Genomic DNA, 24,224 nt, shown 5'->3' with positions numbered 1-24,224 from the left:
TTACTAGAAGAACCAGTGTTCTGGTAACTTTGCAATTAGTCAACCATAATGTGCTCATATAGACAGTCTGGAAGCTGCAGCTAATGCAGATTATGGCTGCTGGAGTTGTGGTGGCATATTTAACTGGGACCACATAACAACTGTTTACCAATATACTGTATGCTACTGTGGCCAATCCAGAATTTTGGAATTAATACATACAATGCTGAATGATTTTGGTCCCAAATGCTTGAGTATGTTTCTCCTCATCAGTTGTTAAGGGCAGTTGCCAGAAGCCCTTCTTATGCTACTTCTGACCATCACGGCCCATTGTGCAGTGATATGGGACAAAACATCAGTGGAATTACTTCCCCATAGAGATCCACTTGCCATCCTCATTACTGAGTTTTTGGTAGCATTTGAAGACATTACTTTCACTTGGGTCCTTTGACAGATTGAGGTACCCAAGACCATTAATTATGCTGCCTGTATTGTACTAATTAAATTTGATAGGTGGTACATTTTAACATGTAATTCGTTTATGTATATTTTAATGGATTTATTAATGGATTTTTTATTGTTCTGATTAGGTATTGTAGATTTCATTGGGATCTTTTTAATGGTTTTAAAGTCAAATAAAATCAAACCAACCAACCAACCAATCAATAAGTCATTGAAAGCTACAAATCTGAACCTGCCCACATTCCTCTTGACTGCTTTAAGATACAGGGAAAAGAACAAATTAAGGGATACCTGAAAGTACTGGCCTTCCTCAAAGCTGTCAGAACTACAAGCCTAACTTCCTACCTCAATGTCCTTCAGTGGTGATCAGAAGTTGCTTTATCCATACTGTGTACATGTTCTCTTGGTTGGAAAAAATGGGAGATCCATTTTCTAGTGCTGAAACCGGCTTTTAAAATGGATTCTGGAGTCTTTCACTTACAAGGCAAAATTGAAAAGGAGCAGAGAACCCAGTATTCTTTTAGTCTACCAGTGTTTATGACCTCATTATGCAGACATAGCTGAAGGAAATGTTATTTGTTTTCTTTTGAGAAAGCGAATAGAATCTTAGTTTCCTGAAGCTAAGCAGTATAACTCTCTCCGCCCCCCCCCCGCCCGTTCTTTGCATCGCTTATTTAAATTGGAGCTTAAACATGGGAGTTGCTTTTCTTTAATTGGGACAGCCTTTTAGTGCTTTGGAAATAATTAGTGTCAATATGCACATGCAATTAATATCTAGGAGTTGTTTTGGGGGCACCCACACAGCAGTTTCATTTTAATATTAAGTGTTCACTATAGCTGAGCAAGACCTCCTAGAGAGTTGAAGGGAAAATACAATTCAGCTTTTGCCGCTGAGGGAAGAATACCAGCACCAGCTCCTTGCATTCAGCTTGGTACCACCTTTTTATTGCATTTTATTCACCTGTCAAGAGAGCAAATGTTCCAATGAGCAGTTTATTTGACATCCTTCCTCCCTGAAACAAAACTCTGGCAAAGTTTTACAAACCACTGAATTGGTAAATACACATTTTGAGAATAGTGGTGATTATGGAAAACAAAAAAGGAACAATTTATTGCTCTCTCTCTCTCTCTCTCTCTCTCTCTCTCTCTCTCTCTCTCTCTCTGTGTGTGTGTGTGTGTGTGTGTGACTCTTTCCTTCCTTTTCTGCTTTGCTGTTTACTGTCTCCCTCTTTTTGAAGTGCAAATTCTCAATGGAAAGAGGAACACAGAGCATTTCTGCTTTACTCACTGGTTTAGTAGCCATTCCGTTTCACCACAGAAGCCCTGCAGACTGCAGTTCTGATAAGGGGCTAGATCTCTTTCCCTCAAAAAATCATCATAATCCTTACCAGCTTCGGTTCCTAGGATTCAATGCAGTGAGAAAACCACAGCACCTGTGTACATATAAAATCAATATAGAATTAGTAACAATAATATGCCCATACTGTGTGAAGTTTCTGAAAAAACGATTTGATGTGCAGCTGTCGCGCCTAAAAAAGTACAGATTTAGCAAAGTGCTTTTGCTCCCTTAAACTCCCCTCCTTCACCCACTGCGGATGGGTTTTTAGCTGGAATTATAATTCTGCAATCAATACTTAATTCCCCATTGTCAACTCCTATGAATCTTCCTTTAAAGTAATGGCTGGTGGGAGCGAGAGCTGTTACCTAGCCTGTCATTTTGATTACAAAATGAATAGCTATACTTCAAAATAAAATTTTAAATCCATATCACTGGAGGTAGGAGCAAATTGTCACACAATTGTGACACACAGACACACACTCACTGGTTAAACATAAGAGCACTTTGCAGTAATTGCGCTCTGTTTAGGTTTCCAAATGAGTTCTCCACAGCTTCGGCTTTTCAGACCTGAAAGACAAGACTGAAATCGGATGTGTTTGTCAGAAGGTAACTGCGAGGAGTTGAGAAATCTACCACTTGTCTGGTAGACTAAACACAGCTTTCATTAAAAATAAGGATTGGTGGAGACACATAGCCTGAAATGGCCTTTAAAATACTTGTGACCCCTTTTGATTATAGATATACTCCATACTGAAGGGGATTTGGGAAACTTTGTGCACCTCTGTTGACTTGTCTCCATAAGAGGTTTTGTAGTCTAATCCCCCTGGGTTTAAAACCAAGGTAATTAATTTGTATTTAGTGGCATTAATTAGAGTTAAAACACTAAGAAATAATACCAGGGCACAAAGCCACATTGGGATTTAGGTGGAATCTCAAGCATACTTATTGGAAGTTAACTCCATTGAAACCACTGTGATTGACTTCTAGGTACAGTAGTTTGGAGCAGGATGAAAGATACAGTCCTAAATTTTTACTTAACAAGTTATAGGATTGGGCTATTGATGAAGGTGAATTAGAATAATAGAATTGTAGAATTGGAAGGGACACCCAGGGTCATCTAGTCCAACCCCTGCAATGCAGGAATCTCAGCTAAAGCATCCATGACAGGGGGCCACTCAACCTCTGCTTTAAAACCTCCAATGAAGGAGAGTCTACCACTTTCCAAGGAAGTCCGTTCTGCTGTTGAACAGCTCTTGCTGTCAAAAAGTTCTTCCTGATGTTTAGTCAGGATCTCCTTTCTTGAAACTTGAAGCCATTGGTTCTGGTTCTAGCCTCTGGGGCAAGAGAAAACAAGCTTGCTCCATTCTCCGTGTGACAGCTCTTTAGATATTTGAAGATGGCTATCATAGGTCATCTCATAGGTCTCCTCTTTTCCTTGCTTAAACATACCCAACCCCCTCAACCATTCTTAATAAGGCTTGGTTTCCAGACCCTTGATCATCTTAGTTGCCCTCCTCTGCACATGTTCCAGCTTGTCAATATCCTCCTTCAATTGTGGCACCCAGAACTGGAACACATTACTCCAGGTGTGGTCTGATAATGAGAAAACAAGCGAATTAATAAAATCCACTAAAAATAAAACCCATTCTCAGCATTCAAGTTGCTCTCTCTGCACACACACACATTCTTCAGATGAACTTAAATTACATAAGCAGTTCACTTTAAATAATATTTTGGTTAAGCAGTGGTTCAAAGATCAACATGCCACATGCTGGTGTATAGGGAAGAATTGTGGCACTACGCTGCTCTCCTGCTGCCATCATGCTACCAGAAACCAAACTATGGTTTGTCTTAGCATTACATCCAAACCAAGGCTTGTCTCTCTCCAAACAAACAATGAGTGATAAGCCAAGAACAAATGATAGTTATAGCTTGTGGTTTGTTTGGAGAGAGACTAACCATGTTCCTGGGTTTGGGTGTATTGCTAAGGCAAGCGATGGGTCAGATCCTGGTAGTACAACAGGAGGAGGAGCAAAACAGCCGCAAGTTGCTCTTTGGGCAGCAGTGTGCTGCACCTTCACCTTTAAACTACAGTTAAGCTTAATTGTGGTTTCAGAGCCAGCTTAATTGAGAGCCAGTGTGGTGTAGTGGTTAAGAGCGGTAGTCTCGTAATCTGGGGAACCGGGTTCGCGTCTCCACTCCACATGCAGCTGCTGGGTGACCTTGGGCCAGTCATACTTCTCTGAAGTCTCTCAGCCCCACTCACCTCACAGAGTGTTTGTTGTGGGGGAGGAAGGGAAAGGAGAATGTTAGCCGCTTTGAGACTCCTTAAAGGGAGTGAAAGGCGGGATATCAAATCCAAACTCCTCTTCTTCTTCTTCTTCTTCTTCTTCTTCTTCTTCTTCTTCTTCTTCTTGCAACATGTGAACTGGGCCTTCGAAGGCTAGACCGTGTCTCAATTGTAGAGCACATCTTTTGCTTGCAGAAGTTCTGAGGCATCTCCATTTGGAAGGATTAGGTAGCAAGTGATGGGAAAAACATCTGCCTCATACCCTTGAGAGCAACTGAGCAATGATGAGCTAGATGAGCAATGGTGTGACTCAAGATAAATCAAGCTTCATACATTCCTAAGAGCAGGTCTTATTTTTTCCTGAAGATCTGAGACATGCAATCTCCCAGGACTAACATAGCACAGGTATTACCTAAGAACTTTGATCTAGTGAACCTCAAGGCACCTACTGCTGCTCTGCTTCAAAGGTGCATGGAGTGATCAGAAGGGGTAGCATTTTATTTCTTTGAGGTCCTGCTTAGTTAGCAGAGGGAGAACTCAGGAGACACGTAGCTCTTCATAGCATTCCTGGGCATGGAAGCCTTTTTTCAATATATGCCAAAGGAACTGACTTAGAAACAGTTGTCTAATGTTTTGATAACTTTTTATCATTTCCTCTATTTGTGATGTTCAGCTGTTGCTTATCTAGTTAAAATGGCACCACCCATGCTGAAGAGGGACTTGCCAGCAGGCCTGGAGGAACCCCACAGGTTGCAGAAGTACAGAAAATATTTGGGCAAATGAAACCAGAAGTTGGAGGGAGTGAAATCTCAAAAGGAATTAAATGAGAACTGAGAGATGATAAAATGATGCCCCTTTCCCTCATTTGTTTGCTGAACATGCAAAACATGCAGAACATGAATATTTCTGAGTAGCTGCGTTAGATGGGCTGTGACCAGCATGTTTCTGGAGGGCGCAAGGAATGTTGTATGTTTATTTATTTCTCTCTCTGGGCATTTTCATCTTGCTCTGTTATCAACAGTTCTGTGCAGTCTGCAGTAATAAAAACAGTAAAATGCTACCAAGCCAATATACAGCACACGCTGCTCTATCAAAGCATTTAAAAGCAAAACAGGATCTGAAACTTAACATTCTATCCAACTTTGGCCCTATTTAATCTTTAATGAAAGCAATTAATTTTGAGTGCAATGAGAGTTGCTGTCACATTCAACCCACACTGAAAAGGCAGCATATGCTTTTCTGTATGTCTGTTGGGGAACAGATAATACTGATAAGGAAAGGACATAGGTTGTTTGTAGATATCTGTAATGTGTATAAAAAAATTGGTGTTTCTTAAAGCCTATTGCATATATATCATGCAATATGCAGAAAAGGGCAAGCAAAATGAGAAAAGGGTTGGAACATGTTTCCTATGAGGAAAGGTTAATGTGTTTCAGGCTTGACTGATGTTTATAAAATCATGTTCAGTATGCCTCTCTCATAATATGAAAACATGGGAAGGTGTCACCCAATAGTTGACTCGCAGTAGATTCGAGATGAACAAAAGAGATGGCTTATTCACACATAATGCATAATTAATCTGTGGTATTAGCAGGGCTTTTTTCTCCTGCTGGAACTTGCCAGAACTCAGTTCCGGCACCTCTCAGGTGGGCACCATTGCCATTCTAAGAGAGTGAAAGAGGTGTTCACGGTGAGTTCTGGCACTTCTTTTTCGAGAAAAATAGCACTGGGTATTAGACTTTTGCAAGATGTAGAGATAACCGTGAGTTTAGGTGGCTTTGAAAGAGGATTAGACAAATTCTGCTTAACTACAATGTCACTGACTGCCCATGGCTGGGTGGCAGTGGCAGGGAGTGCTGCTGCCTTCATGTCTAGTGTGGGGCTCCAAAAAACAACTGACTGGCCAATGTGGGATGCAGGATGCTGGACTAATGTGGCCAGAAAAGCTCCACTTACCCTCTTAGGTTTTCATGCATAATTTCTGCAAACAAATGTGCAGGAAAATCATTTTTATGCCTTGAATATTTGACATATGAAAGCTGCATCCATGTTTAACATGAGAAATAAAATTTCTCTTATCTTCCGACATGTGTTTGCTGTAATGATCAAAAATTTTTCCAAAAATCAGTCAAACAGCTTTAAGGTTATCCTGAAAGCATGACCTGAAGGCCACACTTTGAGTATATGAGATAATATCATGTATTAAAACATATAGGGATGTGTATTCTAGTATGTAATAGCAAATGGTTTATACTCCTAGAATAGACATTGTTCTTCTCTGCCTCTCCTATTTTGTGCTATCAGTCAAAAGTCAGCTCCAGATAATGGTTCTAATAATTTTTGTTGTTGTACAAAATGTCTTAGCAGGGGGATTTTGAGATTTAGACAATAGTAGTTTTTTAACTGCAGAAAACCTCTTGATTATATATTATACGTTTCAAGGACCTCCATGCAAAAAATGCACAATGAGTTGCCACAACTGACAGTTTGGGGTACTGTGCTTGATTAGATGGGTGTTAACAGTTAACCTTTCCAGTTAAGTGCATGTTTGAAACATTTATTTTCAGAATGTTTTTGTGCATTTTTCTATGACCTAGTTGGCATCTGGTTTGGGAAATCTATCTCTGCCACATACATTCATTTTCAGAGGGGTGCCATGAGACACTGTTTTTATTCATTTACATGATTGCTCAGGTAAACCTTTTCCAGATGTCTTATTCACTTATTCAGCATTTTTTCTGGTTTAATCTTGCGCATGTTCAAACATGTTCTCAAAGCAAGGTTTAAGTTTGCTTTAATATAGATCATGTAATATTTTGTGTAAAGGCAACAAAGTCATAGGCCAGGGGGCAGAAAAGTTTGTGGCTTGGGCTGGTTCACGGTCCTGCAGACACCGTGGTGGGCCGGAGTGCGTGCGTGCACATGTGCAAATGCTATTTCCAGCACGGAGGAGGCATGCACAGCTTCCCATTGGCTGCAGGAGCTTCCTGCAGCCAATGGGAAGCCATTGCGGAAGGCAGTCCCTGCTCTGCACCAGTTTAGTGTGGCACATGGGAGCCGGCCGAGCAGGCAGCGGGGGTCCATGGGCCGGTTAAATGACTCCCATGGGCTGCTTGTGGCCCACGGGCCTTAGGTTGGTGACCCCTGTCATAGGCCCTTCTCTCACACTATGCAGAGGCAATCAAGTCAACATTCAAATAGGGAACTGCAACCAATCAGCGCTCCCTGGTGGACCTACAAAGTACACCTTTGCAAAAACACAGTTGTCACATCCACAGTTTTTGATATATACTTTGATGGGCCACTTAAGCTTTGACATATGAAATGGCCCAATTTCTTCAGAATTAAAGAGATCGGCTGAACAAGACAAACAACCATGCAGAAAGCCTACCCAGTTGATGCTGTCAAAAACCCCACATGCACACTATATAAAAGAGCGTAGGTTTCCCACCCCTCTCCCCTCTCTCTTCTCCCCCAACCCTATACTGTATCCAACACTAATGTCGCATATCGAATGTAACTGATTTGTAGAAAAGACTTCACAGTCTGAAAGAAGAGACAGTGTGTGTACTTTTGTAAACCAAGAAAACCTTTAACAAAAATTATTTGAAAAAGAAGTGTTCCTAAAGTCAGACCATTGTTCATCTCATGGAATCTGCATTTTCTACCTAGACCACCAAAACTGATACCACCTTCAAGGTCATATCTATATAGTCTAACTAAATGTAGGACAAAGAGTTGTTGGGCACAGATGGCACATCTTTCATCATAACACAGTGACACCAGCTATGTGAAAGTGCTGACAACAGCAGCACAGTCCCATCGTATCTAAATTCATAGCACAATATAGATTATAACCATTGTCTTGCATCAATAAGCAAACACTTCCTAAGAACAAAATTCTAGATTGGTTACAGTTTCATTTCTCTGTTCCAGTGGTACCTCAGGTTACAAACGCTTTGGGTTACAAACTCTTTGGGTTACAGCTCTTTGATTCCCCAGAACAGTGGTACCTCAGGTTACACACGCTTAAGGTTACAGACTCCGCTAACCCGGAAGTAGTACCTTGGGTTAAGAACTTTGCCCCAGGATGAGAACAGAAATTGTGCGCTGGTGGCACGGAGGCAGTGGGTAGCCTCATTAGCAAAAGCATTCCTCAGGTTAAGAACGGTTTCAGGTTAAGAATGGACTTCCGGAACAAATTACATTTGTAACCCGAGTTACCACTGTATTATGTATTTGAGAATGAGCTCTTAACTAAGCACACTTGGCTATCCAACCACTGATGTGATCAGCAAAGGGATACTAGTGGGACAAGCCGATTGTTATTGCTGGCTGTAGTTTAAAGCTAATAGTGCCTTCATTTCAACACTTAAACTTATTATCAGCCAAGCCAAAGAGAGAGAGGAGAAAGACAGACCTGCAAAATTCTGCCCTCATCTTTCCAAACCTCAGGTGCTTTGAGTGCCCCCAAATGGAACAGATATTTCTAAATATCCATTCTTTAGCAATCAATTTGCTAAACTCTGCCAGCAAAAAAAACAAACAAACAAACCAGAATGTTTTCATCAAAATACAATCCATGTAGTTTTGTAAAATGGTTGGAAAAAAATCTTTTTTTTAAAGGAAGAGAATGATTTAGACATTAAGGCTGAACTATATGAATCTTTTGCACATTCGCATTCCACATATTCCTGCATTGCACTATAAACCGTAATTTGATATTGTATCTGAACTGGACAAATTGTGGTTGCCACTAATTCTATTTTATCCCCAAACTGGAATTAGATATTACAGTTGGAAAACTTTAGTAGTAACATTAGTTTGCCAGCTCTTCACTGTGTTTGAAGTTTGCTGCAAAAATGTAGTGAGTGTAGCAGAGGATAGGCTCATGATTATATCTTCTTACCTACCAGCTCTATCCAACATGTATACGACATGGCAAATGACATCATCAGTACGATAAATAAACAGCACTCCTCTTTCAGCAAGTGTGTAGCAATCTACATACATAATTGTATGATGGGGCAGGGCAGATCTTGTTACACCAGTTTTTTTTTTTTCTTTTGTAGTAACTGAAGAGCTCTTGCACAAGCAAGCAAATTTATAGGTGATGCAGTGAGAGATGGGTGATGCAGCTGGGTAGGGGAGGAAGAAACTTTAATTATAATCCTAACAATTGCTCCCATTCTCTGGCTATTGTGACACAGTAACTTTTCCACTCATTTGTTTGCCTGGGGCACCATCATTTGCGACATTTTAATAATTGCAAGGGAAGAAACTGAAAATGTATGTAATAAATAAATGAATAAAATTAATAATAATAATAATAATTTATTGGATTTATATACTGCTATATACCCAGAGGTCTCAGGGTGGTTTACAAAATGAAATCAAAATATAAAACCACAATATCTATAATCAAAATAAAAACAGCAACCCAATAACTCCCCTCCCCCAAAACCTCACATTTTTAAAGGGCATAGGATGTCAATCAAATCAACCAAAGGCCTGGTTATAAAGGAACATTTTTGCCTGGTGCCTAAAGGTGTATAATGAAGATGCCAGGTGAACTTCCCTGAGAAGAGCATTCCACAGATGGGGAGCCACTGCAGAGAAGGCCCGTTCTTGTGTTGCCACCCTCTGGGCCTCTGGAGGAGAAGGCACTCAAAGAAGGGCCTCAGAAGATGATCTCAGGGTTTGAGTAGGTTCATATGGAAAGAGGGAGTCCTTGAGGTATTGCAGTCCCGAGCCATTTCAGGCTTTATAGGTCAAAACCAGCACTTTAAACTGGGTCCGAAAACTAATCGGTAGCCAGTGCAGTCGAACCAAGATATGCTCAAACCGTAATATGCTCAAACCGTCTTGCTCCAGTGAGCAACCTGGCTGCTGAATTCCATGCTAGTTGAAGTTTCCAAACCATCTTCAGAGGCAGCCCTATGTATAACACATTGCAGTAATCTAACCTTGAGGTTACCAGAGCATAGACAACAGTAGTTAGGCTATCCCTGTCTAGATAGCTGGGCCACCAGCCAAAGCTGATGGAAGGCACACCAGGCCATGGAGGCCACCTGAGCCCTGAGCAGAAGATCCAGGAGTACCCCCAAGCTATGAATCTGCTCCTTCAGAGGAAGTGTAACCCCATCAAGAGCAGGCGATCTCCCACCCATCCTGTCTAGGTAACCACCCACTAACACTGCCTCATTTGGATTGAGTTTCAGTTTGTTGGTTCTCATTACCAAGGCAAGGCAGTGGTCCAGCACTTCTGCTGCCTAACCTGCAGATGTAAAGGAGATTTAGAGCTGAGTGTCATCAGCATACAGCTGACAGCATACTCCAAATCTCTGGATAACCCCACCCAGTTGTTTCATGTAGATGTTAAACAATGTAGGGGATAGGATTGAGCCCTCCAGAACCCCACATTGAATGTTCCACAGGGCTGAAAAGCATTCCCCAGGCAACACCTTCTGGGAACGACCATCCAAGTAGGACTGGAACCACCGCAAAGAAGTGCCACCCAACCCTAGTTCGGACAGTCACTCTAGAAAGATACCATGGTCGATGGTATCAAAAGCCACTGTACAGCCAGCCAAGTGCTGTCCTGTGTTTACCATAAAGCAGTGCTGTGCAGATTTTGAATGAGGAGAAAATGAACTTTTGGGGTCCAGAGTTCACAAAAAGAAAGGAATTGGTCCCTGTGCTTTGCCTCCCACTGCAGGGGAAATACAAACCTGGATATTCAGTGGTGCTTTTTCTAGGCTACTGGACTTATGGGAAGAGCTTGAATTGGTGGAGGAGAGGAGGTGCTGGCCTAGGGCCTGCAAAAGACAGTGCACTGCCTGAGATGGGCAGCTCCAAGCCTTCCTCCTGTTGTGACCCCCATGGAAACTTCTGGCAGCGCTGGTCAGAGGGGAAGGAGCATTAAGAGGAGAGTGTGAAATTGGATCCTTGGGGAGGGGCCCAGTGGTCTGGGAAGTGGATAGTAGGGAGGGGCCCAGTAGGTTGTTAGGAAAGAAGCCTACCTCTGTATCTTTGGATTCTGCTACCGAATTATGTAATTTAGGAAATGGGTGAGGTTCTGCTTCCTTCTGCAGAAGAAAAAGCTAGGCAGAATAAGCAACTAAGCCATATTGAGGTTTAGCATTGCAGGGAGAGTATATGACAGACACTGTGGGGAAATTGGAGACTGGCAGTAATGTGGATGGTTTATATTCCACTGGGCTACTATTATCAAGTTCTTTTAGTAAATATGCATACAGTCTTGTTGAAGATACACTGTAGCTTAATACTTTGGGGCTGGTTTTGAGTTCAACAGAACTGCAGGCCACATATCACAGACTTTTCTGTGTTTTGGGATCACTGCAGTTTGTGAACTTGGGCAAGGAGTTCCTTGTGTCTTCCCTGGTTGACTGGATCTGTGGACTCTCTGATGGAAGAGGCCTACTCTTATCTTGTTTCTTTGCTAACAGATTTCTCTTCTTTCCTCCCCTCACAAAAAGCTTATCAGTAGATTTGGTCTTTATCTTTTTAACATAGTGCAGTTCTCGCATGCTAAGGCATATCTTTTGGAAATGTTTTGGTTGTTTTATCCCACCGATAGTGATTTTTATAAGGGTTGCAATGATGTGATTTTTGCTATGATTCTTGTGTTATACTGTTTTGTTTTATTATCGTGTGGCCTCCTCTGGGACCTTTTGGTGAAGGGTAGGTAATGAATGCACTTAATAAAAAATAATTTTGAAGCCTGGAGGATTTTTGCATGTAACATTATAAGTATGAGGTATTTTACTTCCTTCGGTGATATACCAGCTTTAAAAAAATTAACTCAGCTGTAGCTTTCGAAATTCCTCCATTTTATATGATGGATGATAACATACATTTGTGGCCTTGTTTGCAGAGAACAAGAAGGGTTTTATGTGCTGCAGTGTTGGAATTGTTTCCCTAGTTGAGAAGAAGATAGCTAAGAGTCTATCAAACAAGGGTGAAAGTGTTGGAATAATGTCACCGTATTGGCCTGAATATAAGCCTCACTCCCCCTCCCCCCCAGATTCTGACCATGAAAAGTTAAAGTGTGGCTTAAATTTGCGACCTTACAAAAATGTGCTTTTACAATGTCGCCACTGAAACAGACATACAGTAAAGTAGAATAGGTGTGAGTGCTTGTGGAAATTTAAGAGAATGTCTTATATTTGGATATTGTCTTTTTTTCTCCCCCCCCCTTGAATTTTAAAGGTGCAGCTTATATCCAGGCCAATACAGTATTTGCCATTTTTAAATCTACTGGTACCCAGTACCTGAAAACAGACAGGACACACACCAGTATTATGTCTAGTGGAAGAGAACTTCCATTTCTTTCTAGCAGTGAAGTGACAGAGCATTGCTCGTGCAGGGAGGACTCTCAGTATGGATTCCCATGTGATTAGGTGCTTCCCATATTCTCATCACACTGCAGAAGCTCCCTCCTGTGCTACAAAGATAGCGTGATAAGGGTACCTTTGGGGTACAGTACTTGTGGGTTGAAGGCGAGGCTTTTCCTGAAGCAATCACCTAATCATGCCTCCATGTAACAAACTCAGTACAGATCCATTCAACCTAACCAGCTCTCCCTGGATTTGTAAGAACAATAATTTAGGGGGGGGGGGAGAGAAGACTGCCTGTACCTGTTCTCCTCTTTATATTACCTAGGCATTGCAATCTATACTCGATTTGTGAAAGGAAAGGGTTAAACCCTCTTTCACTCCTTTTAATTGTTGCTTCTAGAGAAACAGCTTGAGAAAAAGCTGGAGATTACCCTCCGGGCAACCTAAGCCAGAGAAGCTGTTATGCAATGAGCATATGGATCCTGTGGAGTTTCACGCAGGTGCAGGTGGAGATGATGTATTTTTTGTAGAGTGGAGGTGATTTATTTTTGAACTTCACTTCCAGGAAAGTTGTAAAATACCTGGTAACATTTCATATTTTGGAAGGCTTTGCACACAAAATAGCTCTTAAAAGTTAAAGTACTATCCTCCCTGGATCAGCTTTGGCGTTTGTTTCCAGCAAAGAGAGTTTCTGTTTTCATAGCAATATATAGCACACATCCTGCCAGTCCTAAATCTTTTTTTCTTCTTCATGGTCTAATGGAGTGGCTGAGAGTGTGTGTTATGAGCCAAGAAGTTTAAATTCAAATCTCACCACATGCATTAAACTTACTGGCCTTAGCAAGTGAATATTCTCTTAGGCTCAGCGCCCTACTCTCCTCCAAACACCCAGTTTCTGCAATATGTGCAAATAATAATGCGTAGGATGGGGGATAGTAAAAATTTGTCTTATGGGCCTCTTTTAAGAACTGCTGAGAGGTAGGTGAGGTATTTTGAACACTTGAAGCTCTATAAATGCTTATTGGTGTTGTTTTTTTTAAGTGTTGCATGCTTAAAAGGCTGACTCATCCTGTGCTTTTTTGACCTTTCTTGTCTGCCTTCCAAGAGTATCAGCTCTCCTTCCTCTGTAGTACATTCAGTTCTGTAGAATTCGCAGAGCTGTAAAGGAAATGCAGATAATCTGTAATAGGTGGCCTATCACGTACTCATCAGTTTTTAACTTGAGCTGTCCTAGAATATCACCAACCTTGTGCGCAAGAGCGGGAAGGTATCAGCAGTTTTGTAGAAGTACCAAATGAAACAAAAAACACCCTTTTATCCTCAATTTACCTCCATTAATTCAATACCTCAATACCTCAATACCTACCACCTTTACTCCATACTGATAGCATACAGGCATTTCTGATGTATCCTTCATGTGCTTCTGATTCATTCAAGTCACCTTGTGTCAGAGCCATTCAGTATCTGCTTGTTTCCTCCCCATGTGAGTTTTCAGATGGGATGCTCACAAGCTAGGAATAGTAGGCTTCATGCTTCCCATACCTGGAATGGGAATTTATGGCCCTTCAGATGTTGTTGGACTCCACCTTCTGTCATCTTTGTCCTTTGGCCATGCTGGCTGAGGCTGATGGGAGTTGGGAGGCCAATAACACCTGGAGAACCACGGGTTCCCTATCCTTAGTCTACACCATAAAAAGATGATGTCTCTACAGGGCTCTCCTTTGCTACACCTTATCCACGAGTTCCAGAATCACTTTGAGGGGGGTTTCCAGATTAGGCTTACTGCTTCTGAAAAGCTGACTGCAACAACTTTGCAGTCCATGTGCATTTCAGTAATGTAGTATGTGAAGCAGAACTAAATTTACTTAGAATTTCAGCCAAAGGTTTTGGGCTAGTAGTCACTATGGAACCATGAGAATTCAAACCACCTGATGTGTATTTTCTGATGTGTGAATGAGCGATCATTTTGCAAATCTGAACATGGAGCCAAGTGTCATATATGCCCAAAATGATGACTTAATCAAAGCCCACCTGTTTAATGCCTGACTCACTCGCTCACTGTGAAACTGATTAGTTGTGAAATATTTTTGTCAAGGGATAATTTTATGTGACTTTCAGATGATCTGCTTTTAACTGAAAGTGAGAAATGTGTTAATCACAACATTTTAAAGTGCCTGTAGGAAATGTCATTGGTTTCTTTGTGTTTATGTAAAATATAAACAGTTTAATACGTTACAGAGTGGCATAAGGTGAACACAGATATAACTTTTTAGAGCGTTGAGCTCAATTTGTAAGCAGCCTCATTGTGTTCAATCCAAAAATACTGTTTTGTCTCCAGAATTGACTTCTGGGACATAAAACTTTTTGCAAGCTTATTGCAGAACCAGCCTGTGCTGTGATCCTCAGATGAAAGATGGCGTATAAATAAATAAATAAATGGTTTCCATTTATTTCCTGTGCAGAAGGCCTTCAAGCTTCTGCTAATTTACTCCATAGTTTAGGAACTTCTCCTTAAGCTTCGAATTGCCCCAAATATGTAACCATGTATTACTAAGGAACAGTGTTCAGCGAGTCCCCACACCCGACACAATTAGTGACTTCTGAAGTTGTTATGTGGTGTTGTTCCTCATTGTTTCATGTATCTTTTAAAGTTTATTTCAAAATAAAATTCCACATTTAAAAGAGAGGTTATCCTATTTACTGCAGCAAATAATCACCATCATCTTACAATATATACCCATTTTATTGTCCGGTACGAGCACAATGTGGTATTATTTATTGGTGCCTTCATGTGGTCCTGTCCTAGATAATATTGTAGGATGCTCTGCACTTTTTGGATTGTGTGGCTGGTGGCTGGAAGCAGTATCGCAGGGCTGTAATTCTCAAGTCTTGGAGAGATTGGGAATAATTTTGAACTATCAAATCCATTCTATTCGTATGTAACAGTTTAAAATTTCTCTTAATAGCTCTGGTTAATATTCTGCTTCAATAGCTCTTATTTAAAATGCACTTAGATATTATTGAGCTGTATTAAATGTAGTTCAATAAAACAATTACAGTGGTACCTCTGGTTGAGAACTTAATTCATTCCGAAGGTCTGTTCTTAACCTGAAACTGTTCTTAACCTGAAGCACCACTTTAGCTAATGGGGCCTCCCACTGCCGCCACATTGCTGCTACACGATTTCTGTTCTCATCCTGAAGTAAAGTTCTTAACTCGAGGTACTACTTCCAGGTTAGCGGAGTCTGTAACCTGAAGCGTTTGTAACCCGAGGTACCACTGTATTATTAAAGTAGACATCTAAAAAAAAATAATAGAGACAATAAACAAAAATATGGATATTTCAGTAACCTTTACTTAGAAACGGTGTTTAAAATACCAAGTAACCATTTCATAACGATGGAATTAGAAATTAATTACATATAAGGATGACCCACTTTTTCTAATAACCAAGCACAAGAAGCATTTAATCCTCCTCAGAGAGACTCTTATTTTTATCCTTTTTGACAGCTTGGTCTAGATTAACCACAGGGGCTGTGTCAGTCTAATACTGACATTTGCACAGTAGTGAAATGAGGCTTGCTATGTATTGGTAGCCAGTCATTTCAAAAGCAACCTCTTGGAATCTCTCTTCCCACCCACTCTATTTAACTCCCATGCTCCTTTGCTGTGGCTAAATTATATAGATAGGTAGGTAGGTATATAGCCCATGTTCCAATGGGTCTATCTAAAATCTCCTCTCTAAGTGTGTTCCAGTGAACTAGGAAATTATTTTATGATGTTGGGAATTGCCGCAGTTCAGTGAATAATAAAGAACAGAACAAAGCCCTCAAGTCTTCAGATTGCTGAATATAGGCTGAATACCGGAAATAGAGAAATTAGGATGATGCAAGACTTTGCATTTTGGACCTGGTATCTAATAGACTTTCAGGAAGTCACACAAGACCAGACTGCTTCCTTGTGTACCTACCTCTTTGCAGTGGTGCAGTGGACTGGGTGGACTTAATGGGAAAGTGGAGAAGCTCAGTTGTGGGTCCGCCTCATTCTTCTGAGTGGGACTCACAGGTTCTGTCCCAAAGGCCTGCGCCGATGACACCACTCCATCTTCTCTGTGAGAAAGGGTTATGTCCTGTACTTTTCATGTCACACTATAGCATATGTATAAGCATAAGTTTGATTTTTGTGGGCGGGTAGAAGTGAAAAGCATATTCCAATATATGTGAATTATTATTCATAAGCCAGTATGCGGACTCTCCCATCAGCCAGCGACCATTCACAATTTTCCAGCATTCAGAAAGCTCTTTGTTCCAAGTGGTGTGATTGTTCAGTCCCATTTCAAAGGGAGCTCTGCCTAGGGAGCAGCTGTACCACTTAACTTTGCTCAGAGCACCCAATCAGATTTGTAAGACATTCTCCTTGATCCGCTAGCTGGGATGCTTGTTTTATCTCCACATTTCCTATCCCATGGAAGTGCTCTATGAACTACTTTGCATATATTTTAAGAATATGTAATTCGACGTTCTGAAACTACCCTCTAGCCAGAAAGAGATGGAAATTTGACAGCTTTTAACATGCATCTACTTTGGGGAATAATAGTAAAGTGATAATCTGAAGAGATATCAAGAATGAATTGTCGTATTTCAATACATCTATATTTAGCACTTCCCCTCTGAATTTTCAGGGGCAATCATCGTTCCATTGGAGGTTGTTTTTCTCCCCTCACTTTTTTGGGGTGGGGGTGGGGAATCTTTTGTTCATTTAAAAAAGAACATCATATTCTGCAGCTGTTGAACATTGATAAGATGCAGAAAATATTTTGAAATGGCAACCAAAATGCTTTATTTTATCTGTTTGTTATTCCAGACCTTTGCATATGATAGAAAAAAGTCCCATGCAGTCGAATGGTGACTATTTCTAAGCAATGTTTAGGTACTTTATGCCTCAGTTCTGATATACCATAGGCACACAAATTAGGTTGTTCTGATTTAACATAGCAATCAGAAACAGGGGGATATCATCCAGTATTGGGCTTGGATCCAAAGAAACATTAACAGAACTCAGCCCATGCAATAGAGTCTTCCTACCCCCTCCTTTTTATTGCATCCCCTGTACCTGCCAAAGATATGCCTGAGGGTAAGGGGATCATGCCATTTTAAGCAACAGCAAAACCTATTATCAGCAAAGTCCAGCTTAAAAAAAGTTGGCTTTTTGCATTTGCATTCTCAGTGAGTATATATTATCTTTTCAACTAAAAAATATTTAATTTATTAAAATAGATTTAAAAACTTAAACACATGTTTCAGTCTCTCACACTGACCATAATTAAGGGTAAGAAATGCTGCATAGTTTCCAATAAATATATTTAATCACTTTATATATAAAACTTACATGTATGTAATTTTATTTTTTAACATATGTTTTTAAACTGCTGATTTAATTAATATTTTGAGAAAAAAATAGGTCACATTGGTTCTTTATAAACTTTTACCGAGGATTAAATGTACATTTTCTGCTCCGTGTAACTGCTTAGAGGTTTTTGCAGTTAAGCAGTATATAAATTATGTTAAATAAATAACTAACAATTAAGTTTTAAAAGAGTAATCAACAGGTCAGTCAGATAAATTAAATAGACATTTTTTACATGGGGCAATGAATAACTTCATTGATTTTGAAGTGGAGCTTCTTTTATATTTAGGCAAAAGAATGGTACTAGAATTATCCAAAAAGTAAGCAATAACTATATTGAGACATCATTTCTCCACAATGTTTGCTTTTCTTTACTGTGTTAATACAGGATGTGAATGCAGGCGAAGGGAGTGAATTTGCAGACAGTGGGATTGAGGGGGCAACGACTGACACGGACCTCCTTTCCAGACGTTCCAATGCCACAAACTCCAGCTACTCTCCAACGACCAGCCGGGCCTTTGCTGGCAGCGACAGCGGCAGCTCTTCCACTGGAGATGGGGCTCGTCAGGGAGTCTATGAGAACTTCCGGAGGGAGTTGGAGATGAGTAGCACCAACGATAACTTGGATGAAGCTGGATCTGCCCTGAGCGATGAACAGAGCAGTGGGACTTTGAGTTCCCCAGGACAGTCGGACATACTTCTTACAGCAGGCCAGGGGACGGTACGGAAAGCAGGAGCGCTTGCAGTGAAGAACTTTCTCGTACACAAAAAGAACAAGAAGGTGGAGTTAGCCGCACGGAGGAAATGGAAGCAGTACTGGGTTTCTTTAAAAGGTACTGTGAATACACCCTTATTTACTTAAGAGATCAGAGAGTACAGCAACTATTTGGTGGCAGTGAAGATCTTGTATTACTTAAGCAGCTTACTTATTGGGTGGGTCACGATATTCTGAAAGTGCAGTATAAGATGAAATGTATTAAAATAACTCTGCAAAAGGCTTGTTGCACAACTAGGCATTACTTTTTCATGTAACACAGTTTTTTTAAACAAGTCCAGTTTTGCATCCCAGTTTTAGGCAGGAAGTGGTCTTAGTCTGCCTCTTATGGAAACATGTACAAAAGGGTAGTTCTGGGGCTAAAATGTTACCTGGAGTTCCCTGGAGTACAGAGAAGATACAGATATGACATGCAAAAAACCAAGACCCAAAATATGCCTGTCACACATGCCAATGCTCCTTCTTGTGAAGAGCTATTTGTACAGGGGACAGTACAGGTGGACAGACAGTAAAAGATAATGGGAACTGGCAAGATATAACATGAAGCTTCTCTAAGCATGTCTTTATTTCCACTAGCTATTTATTTTCCCTGCTTTTGCTATAAGCATAATTTCAAACCCACCAGAATTCTTCATCCACTTTGATCTGTGGATGAAAGTGAATGTTAGAAACCAATCTGTGACGGCAGTCCTTTAAAGTCAATGCTTTGGCTCTTCATCTGTGGCCATTTGGCTCTTCATATAGGGTCAGTGTGTCTGGCAAGTGTAGCTAGGTGAGATGGTTCTGAATCTGCTCATATGAAATGTAGGTATTCTTCTTGCGGTTTTGCCTCTGCTTCTCCGCTTAAGATAGAGCATGTATTTGAAAATGTTAGGGCTTGGAAATAGGATTGTGAGAACCACAGTTCTGAAAAGTATTATCTACTCCCTTAAACAGGCTGAGAAAACTGAGGACAAGCTGTTACCTAAATAGGTTTCCTTGATCTGTTTGGGACGATTCCTTCCAAATTAAAATACATTTTCTAATTCTATCTATTTAAGAATTGAGATCAAAGTAAAACAAAAAACGAATTCTGAGCAAAGCAGATCAAAAGGGGGAAGTCACATTGCAACCAAGTTCTCTTTTATATTGTTCAGAAAGGTCACAAAAGACAGGAAGGTTACTTGCTGAGTCCAAGGAATAAAAGGTGGGCCTTGTGATTTCACTATTATTCCTTTTGGTAATGAGCATTGCCTGGAGCAGCAGTTTGCAGGAGCTGAATGCATGTAACATTGCAACTGAGGTCAGGGAAATAGATCAGAGACTTACCATGGCTGACTGAGCAAAGGAAGAGGCCATAATCATCCCAGTCCAGGCAGCATGATGGGAGAGTGTGATGGTGTGGTGCAAATAAACAAAGAGCCATCTGGAAGGAAAGAAGGAACATAAAAGAGGTGTTACTTTAAAGTGTGACTTACACTGATTGTTTGTTTCTTGGATTACCAAGGCTTAATAACATTCTAATAATGTTTGTATTTAGGCTTTGAAGTTAACATCTGCTGCGTCTTGCTGAAAAGTACTTTTTGCTGAAAATATTGTATCTGCCAGTCTTGGGTTAACATGGTAACCGCAGATTACTTGACACCAGAAAATCTATGTAGAATTTTAAAACCAAACAAAATGAGAATTTTCTGTTAGGAAACCAGAGTGATGTTTATTATATTTACATGATAAAGCATGAATGCTTTCAGTGCAATCCTATACATATCTATTCAAAACAAATTCCATTGAGTGCAGCGTTTCAGGAGGCTTTTAATGCTTGATGTTTTTATTATGTTTTTAAACATGCTGTAAACTGCCCAAAGAGGCTGGGGAAACCCAACCAGATGGGCAGGGTATAAATCATCATCATCATCATCATCATCATTCTCAGTGGTACAGATTAGTAGGTGCAGGATTGCAACCTCAATTCTATCCTTCCAAGTTTTACAATTCTACCTTAACTCCAAGTAACTATTAGTTTCTGTGTTGATAACAACACATTGATCACCAGCTAAAATATTCTAATAGAATGGAAACCTTATGGGTTGTTTTCTGCTGCCTTTTAATAAAATGAGCTCAGATTTATCTTTTCAGAAAATTTCTCAAAGTTCATTTCTCAAAGTTTGGACTTCGTCAGTTAGTAGCATCCCCTCCACCCAAATAAAATATATTTACTTTTACACATCTAATTGTGTAAAACATGTACAATTGATGCTAGAAATGTTTTTCAGACCAGACCATAGTTTTTAAGCATCAATGTATTTGCATGCTAACTCCCCCCTTTTCATAGGTTGATGCATAAAAACCAATATGTTAAATTGTGCCTGTGGGTAAAGGCTGACATGAATTTGGGTTCATATGTAAAAGTGCAATTCAATGTATCTTTTCCTGCATGTGAAAAAGTGGGTTGTAGTCCAGAAAATCCAAAGTAAATTTGTTAGCCTTTAAGGACTCCTTAAAAATTATTTACATGCTGACTGTTTATTCACCTCCATAAAACATTGAAACTGGCATCAGTTTTAGTTTAGCTTTTTAAATCATTAAAGTCAATCAGTTTCAGGTCTGTTTCTCCTTAACAACTGGTTTTACTTTCACTTAATATTGGCCTGTTACTTTCACAAATTTATTTGCAATTTGACCTGCCTTTAACCCTCATAGCCTCCTGGGAGGAGCTGAGTTTATAATGCCAGTCCACCATGGACCCACAGAAGAATTAACCTGCATCAACCATTATATAGATTGATTGAGGCTATACTCATATTGCCAAAGGCATTGTAGGGGCAATATAAATCCGACCATAGGAAATTTTGAAACCATGCTAGGACAAAAGGAAAGTTCCTTTCCTTATTTCCATCTCCTTACAACGGCTTCATACATTACAGCAGTAGCATGTTTGCTTCTGTGTCGTGGAGCTGCTTGTAGATCAAGACTAGAAATGTCACGTTGAAAATAAAACCTTTGGTTCCTCGAGTCTCAGAATTGCTTTTGAGTCACACAAAAGTACTTTGAAGGTTGAAGGGTTGCACATGAACCAGTCTAGACCTCAGGAAGTACTGGCAGGGGTGTGTTTGAGGATAATATATGTTGTAGCTTTATTATTGTCTAGGCTAGTTACTTTTGTTGGAGATCCGTAGTCTCCTGGCCAGAGATATTTTTTAAATTCTTTTATTTTAAATTTCAAACCAGTGCTAAGGAAAAAATGCATACCTGAAGAACAATATCAGGTTTAAAGGACCACAACCTTTTAGCAATTAGCTGACACAAATATATTCAGCATTTATAAAACATATATAAATGTATATAAAACATATTACTTTCTGGAGCATGCTGTACAAATGAGTACTGTGATTAAGGAATTTCAACTATCTGAGCTCTCTTGAGAAAGAGACACGTAGAGAAACCCATGATATGTGTGAAAAACAGTCACAAAGAGTCACAGATTATAAATTGCCTATGCAATGTTGTATCACGCTAAAGCATTCTTCTTCTGGAATCATCATCATTTTCCCTGTTTCTGTTGTTCAGGCTGAGAGTGCTGTTTGCTAATTGGGCCAACACACAAGATGGGTTGTAACAAGAGTCTCAAGGTTTGCATAAATACAAAAAAAGCAAGGGGAAACCTTTAGAGAGAGCTCAGCAGCCACACCCTACTGATTAACTCTTGGAGATTGGGATAGGAACCCAGGTGAAATGGAATGAGGTATTATGAAGGAAGGCGTGAATGAATGGTTGAAAGCAGTACTCCACACTGTTGCAGGTTCTATATGTGTTAAGATTTTTGATTTTTTGAAATATTGACATTGTATAGCTTGTAAACATGAAACTCAATGCTAAGCTTGATACAGGGTTGCAGTGTTATCTTGTTCAGGTGTGCAGTTTCCTAATACTTTGCTGTTTTTCTTAAGGATGCACATTATTCTTCTACGAAAGTGATGGCAGATCTGGAATAGACCACAACAGCATCCCAAAACATGCTGTCTGGGTGGAAAACAGCATAGTGCAAGCAGTGCCTGAGCACCCAAAGAAAGACTATGTTTTCTGCCTCAGCAATTCCCTTGGTGATGCTTTTCTGTTTCAGGTTTGTTCTGTCCTTGGTTCATTACATAATTGTTTTCTTTCTTTGCACTTCATTCAGGCAAAGACCCAAATGGTGTCCCAGCAGCTGAAAGATGGTACCTTCACACCTGATTATTTAGCGGCCTAATTATTTTATCAGCGGGTAGTCTTTGCTTTTGTGGCAGGTTCCAATACACTTCAGGGTCAAGATGCAACCAAATGGCTGTGTGACTTTCTTCAGCTTAGAGTTGATAAAGATCTGCTTCCAGTTTCTTAGGGGGGCCAGACTGTGTTATGTAGAGCAGTCACTATGTTGTGACATATTTGGGGCACCGTCTTCTGCCACAAGGAAATAATATCTAGGATCTAAAGGGAGATGTGTAAAACATGCAGTTAATATATTTAGGGTTGAGTAGATCTGGGGAAAATATACTTCACAGACCAATAATTCTTTATGTTGCAGATCAGGGTATAGAACACTGTGCTTCTCAGTACAAACTAGGAACATAGGAAGCAGCCTTATACAGAGCCAGACCGCTGGTACATCTATACTTTCTCCACCATTGTTCTTTATTGACACTTAGATACTGGATATTGGCAAACAAGTCCTAATCTCTAAAGGCACAGGGGCTACAAAGCCTCAGAGTTATGCTTTTGCCTTCTGTCTATCTTTTTAAAATTAATCTGTCTGCCTTATGTTTGTTTTCCTATATGCAGTGAATGAGAGTACCATAATTTACATTAAGGGGGGGGCGTTCTTCCTTCATGCATGAAGTGCATTTTCCAAACTGGAGTGGCTCACTTGGTTGGGCTGGGGGGTTGTACAAGAACATATGGAAACAGCATTAGTGTAATAGACCATGAAGACCCTCCCCAATCGTATCTACATACTTAGACTGCTGCAAAATTGTACAGATGCATTTTGTTTAGGAAACCTCGATTCTCAGAAAACAAATGTGGAAGGGGCAGAAAGGTCGCATGGAGTGCATGGCTTTTATGGCAACATAGAGCCTTATTTATTGCAAGTTCCATGCTGAGACACCAGCTTAGGTTTTCCAGTAACCTCGCATGGGAAAGAGCACAAAATGAATTTCTTTTTTTTTGGAAAAAGAATGAATTAGTGGGTTCTTTTCTTTTGAATTGTAAAGCTATTTGTTTGCAGTGTGTTGGAGCCCTTCTGAATCTAAAAGATTTTGAGGCTGAAACACGAGATGGATGAGAGGGGAGGAAGAACAATTGGACATAATTATGGAAATAATTGGCAAGTTACTGTAGCCTACAAGCTTGATGTGTTGTGCAGAGAACTGCTAAAGCATGTACATCATTTGAGCTAGCAATAATATAGCCTAGCCCACATAATTCATGTACATTTAGTGTAACATGCAAACAGAATAAATAAGTTTCTTTACCGGGAATTGCTGCTTAGAATTTTCTGTGTACAAGTTCTTGACGGTTTTTTATCTCATTTACCACTCTACATTCAGTAGAAACTGCTGATGTAACTGAATTCAAAACGATGACAACAACAGCAACAAC

The 24,224-nt window shown here is 40.1% G+C and overlaps 1 protein-coding gene across 12 annotated transcripts in view; it reads left to right on the top strand.

Moving 5' to 3' along the window:
• Nucleotides 1-24,224, top strand: part of TIAM1 (TIAM Rac1 associated GEF 1) — a 187,948-nt gene that overhangs the window by 112,074 nt on the left and 51,650 nt on the right. For all 12 annotated transcript variants that reach the window (XM_079972007.1, XM_079972001.1, XM_079972011.1 and 9 more), the window contains 2 exons: nucleotides 18,225-18,669; nucleotides 22,538-22,710. In XM_079972007.1, the coding sequence (XP_079828133.1) occupies nucleotides 18,225-18,669; nucleotides 22,538-22,710 (618 nt within the window). The remainder of the gene's footprint in view (nucleotides 1-18,224; nucleotides 18,670-22,537; nucleotides 22,711-24,224) is intronic.

Source organism: Podarcis cretensis (genome assembly GCF_951804945.1).
Source record: "Podarcis cretensis genome assembly, chromosome: 4".
In the NCBI taxonomy this organism is placed as follows: Eukaryota; Metazoa; Chordata; class Lepidosauria; order Squamata; family Lacertidae; genus Podarcis; species Podarcis cretensis.
Note: the sequence above shows the minus strand (reverse complement) of the source record. Positions and strands in the feature narration are given on the sequence as shown.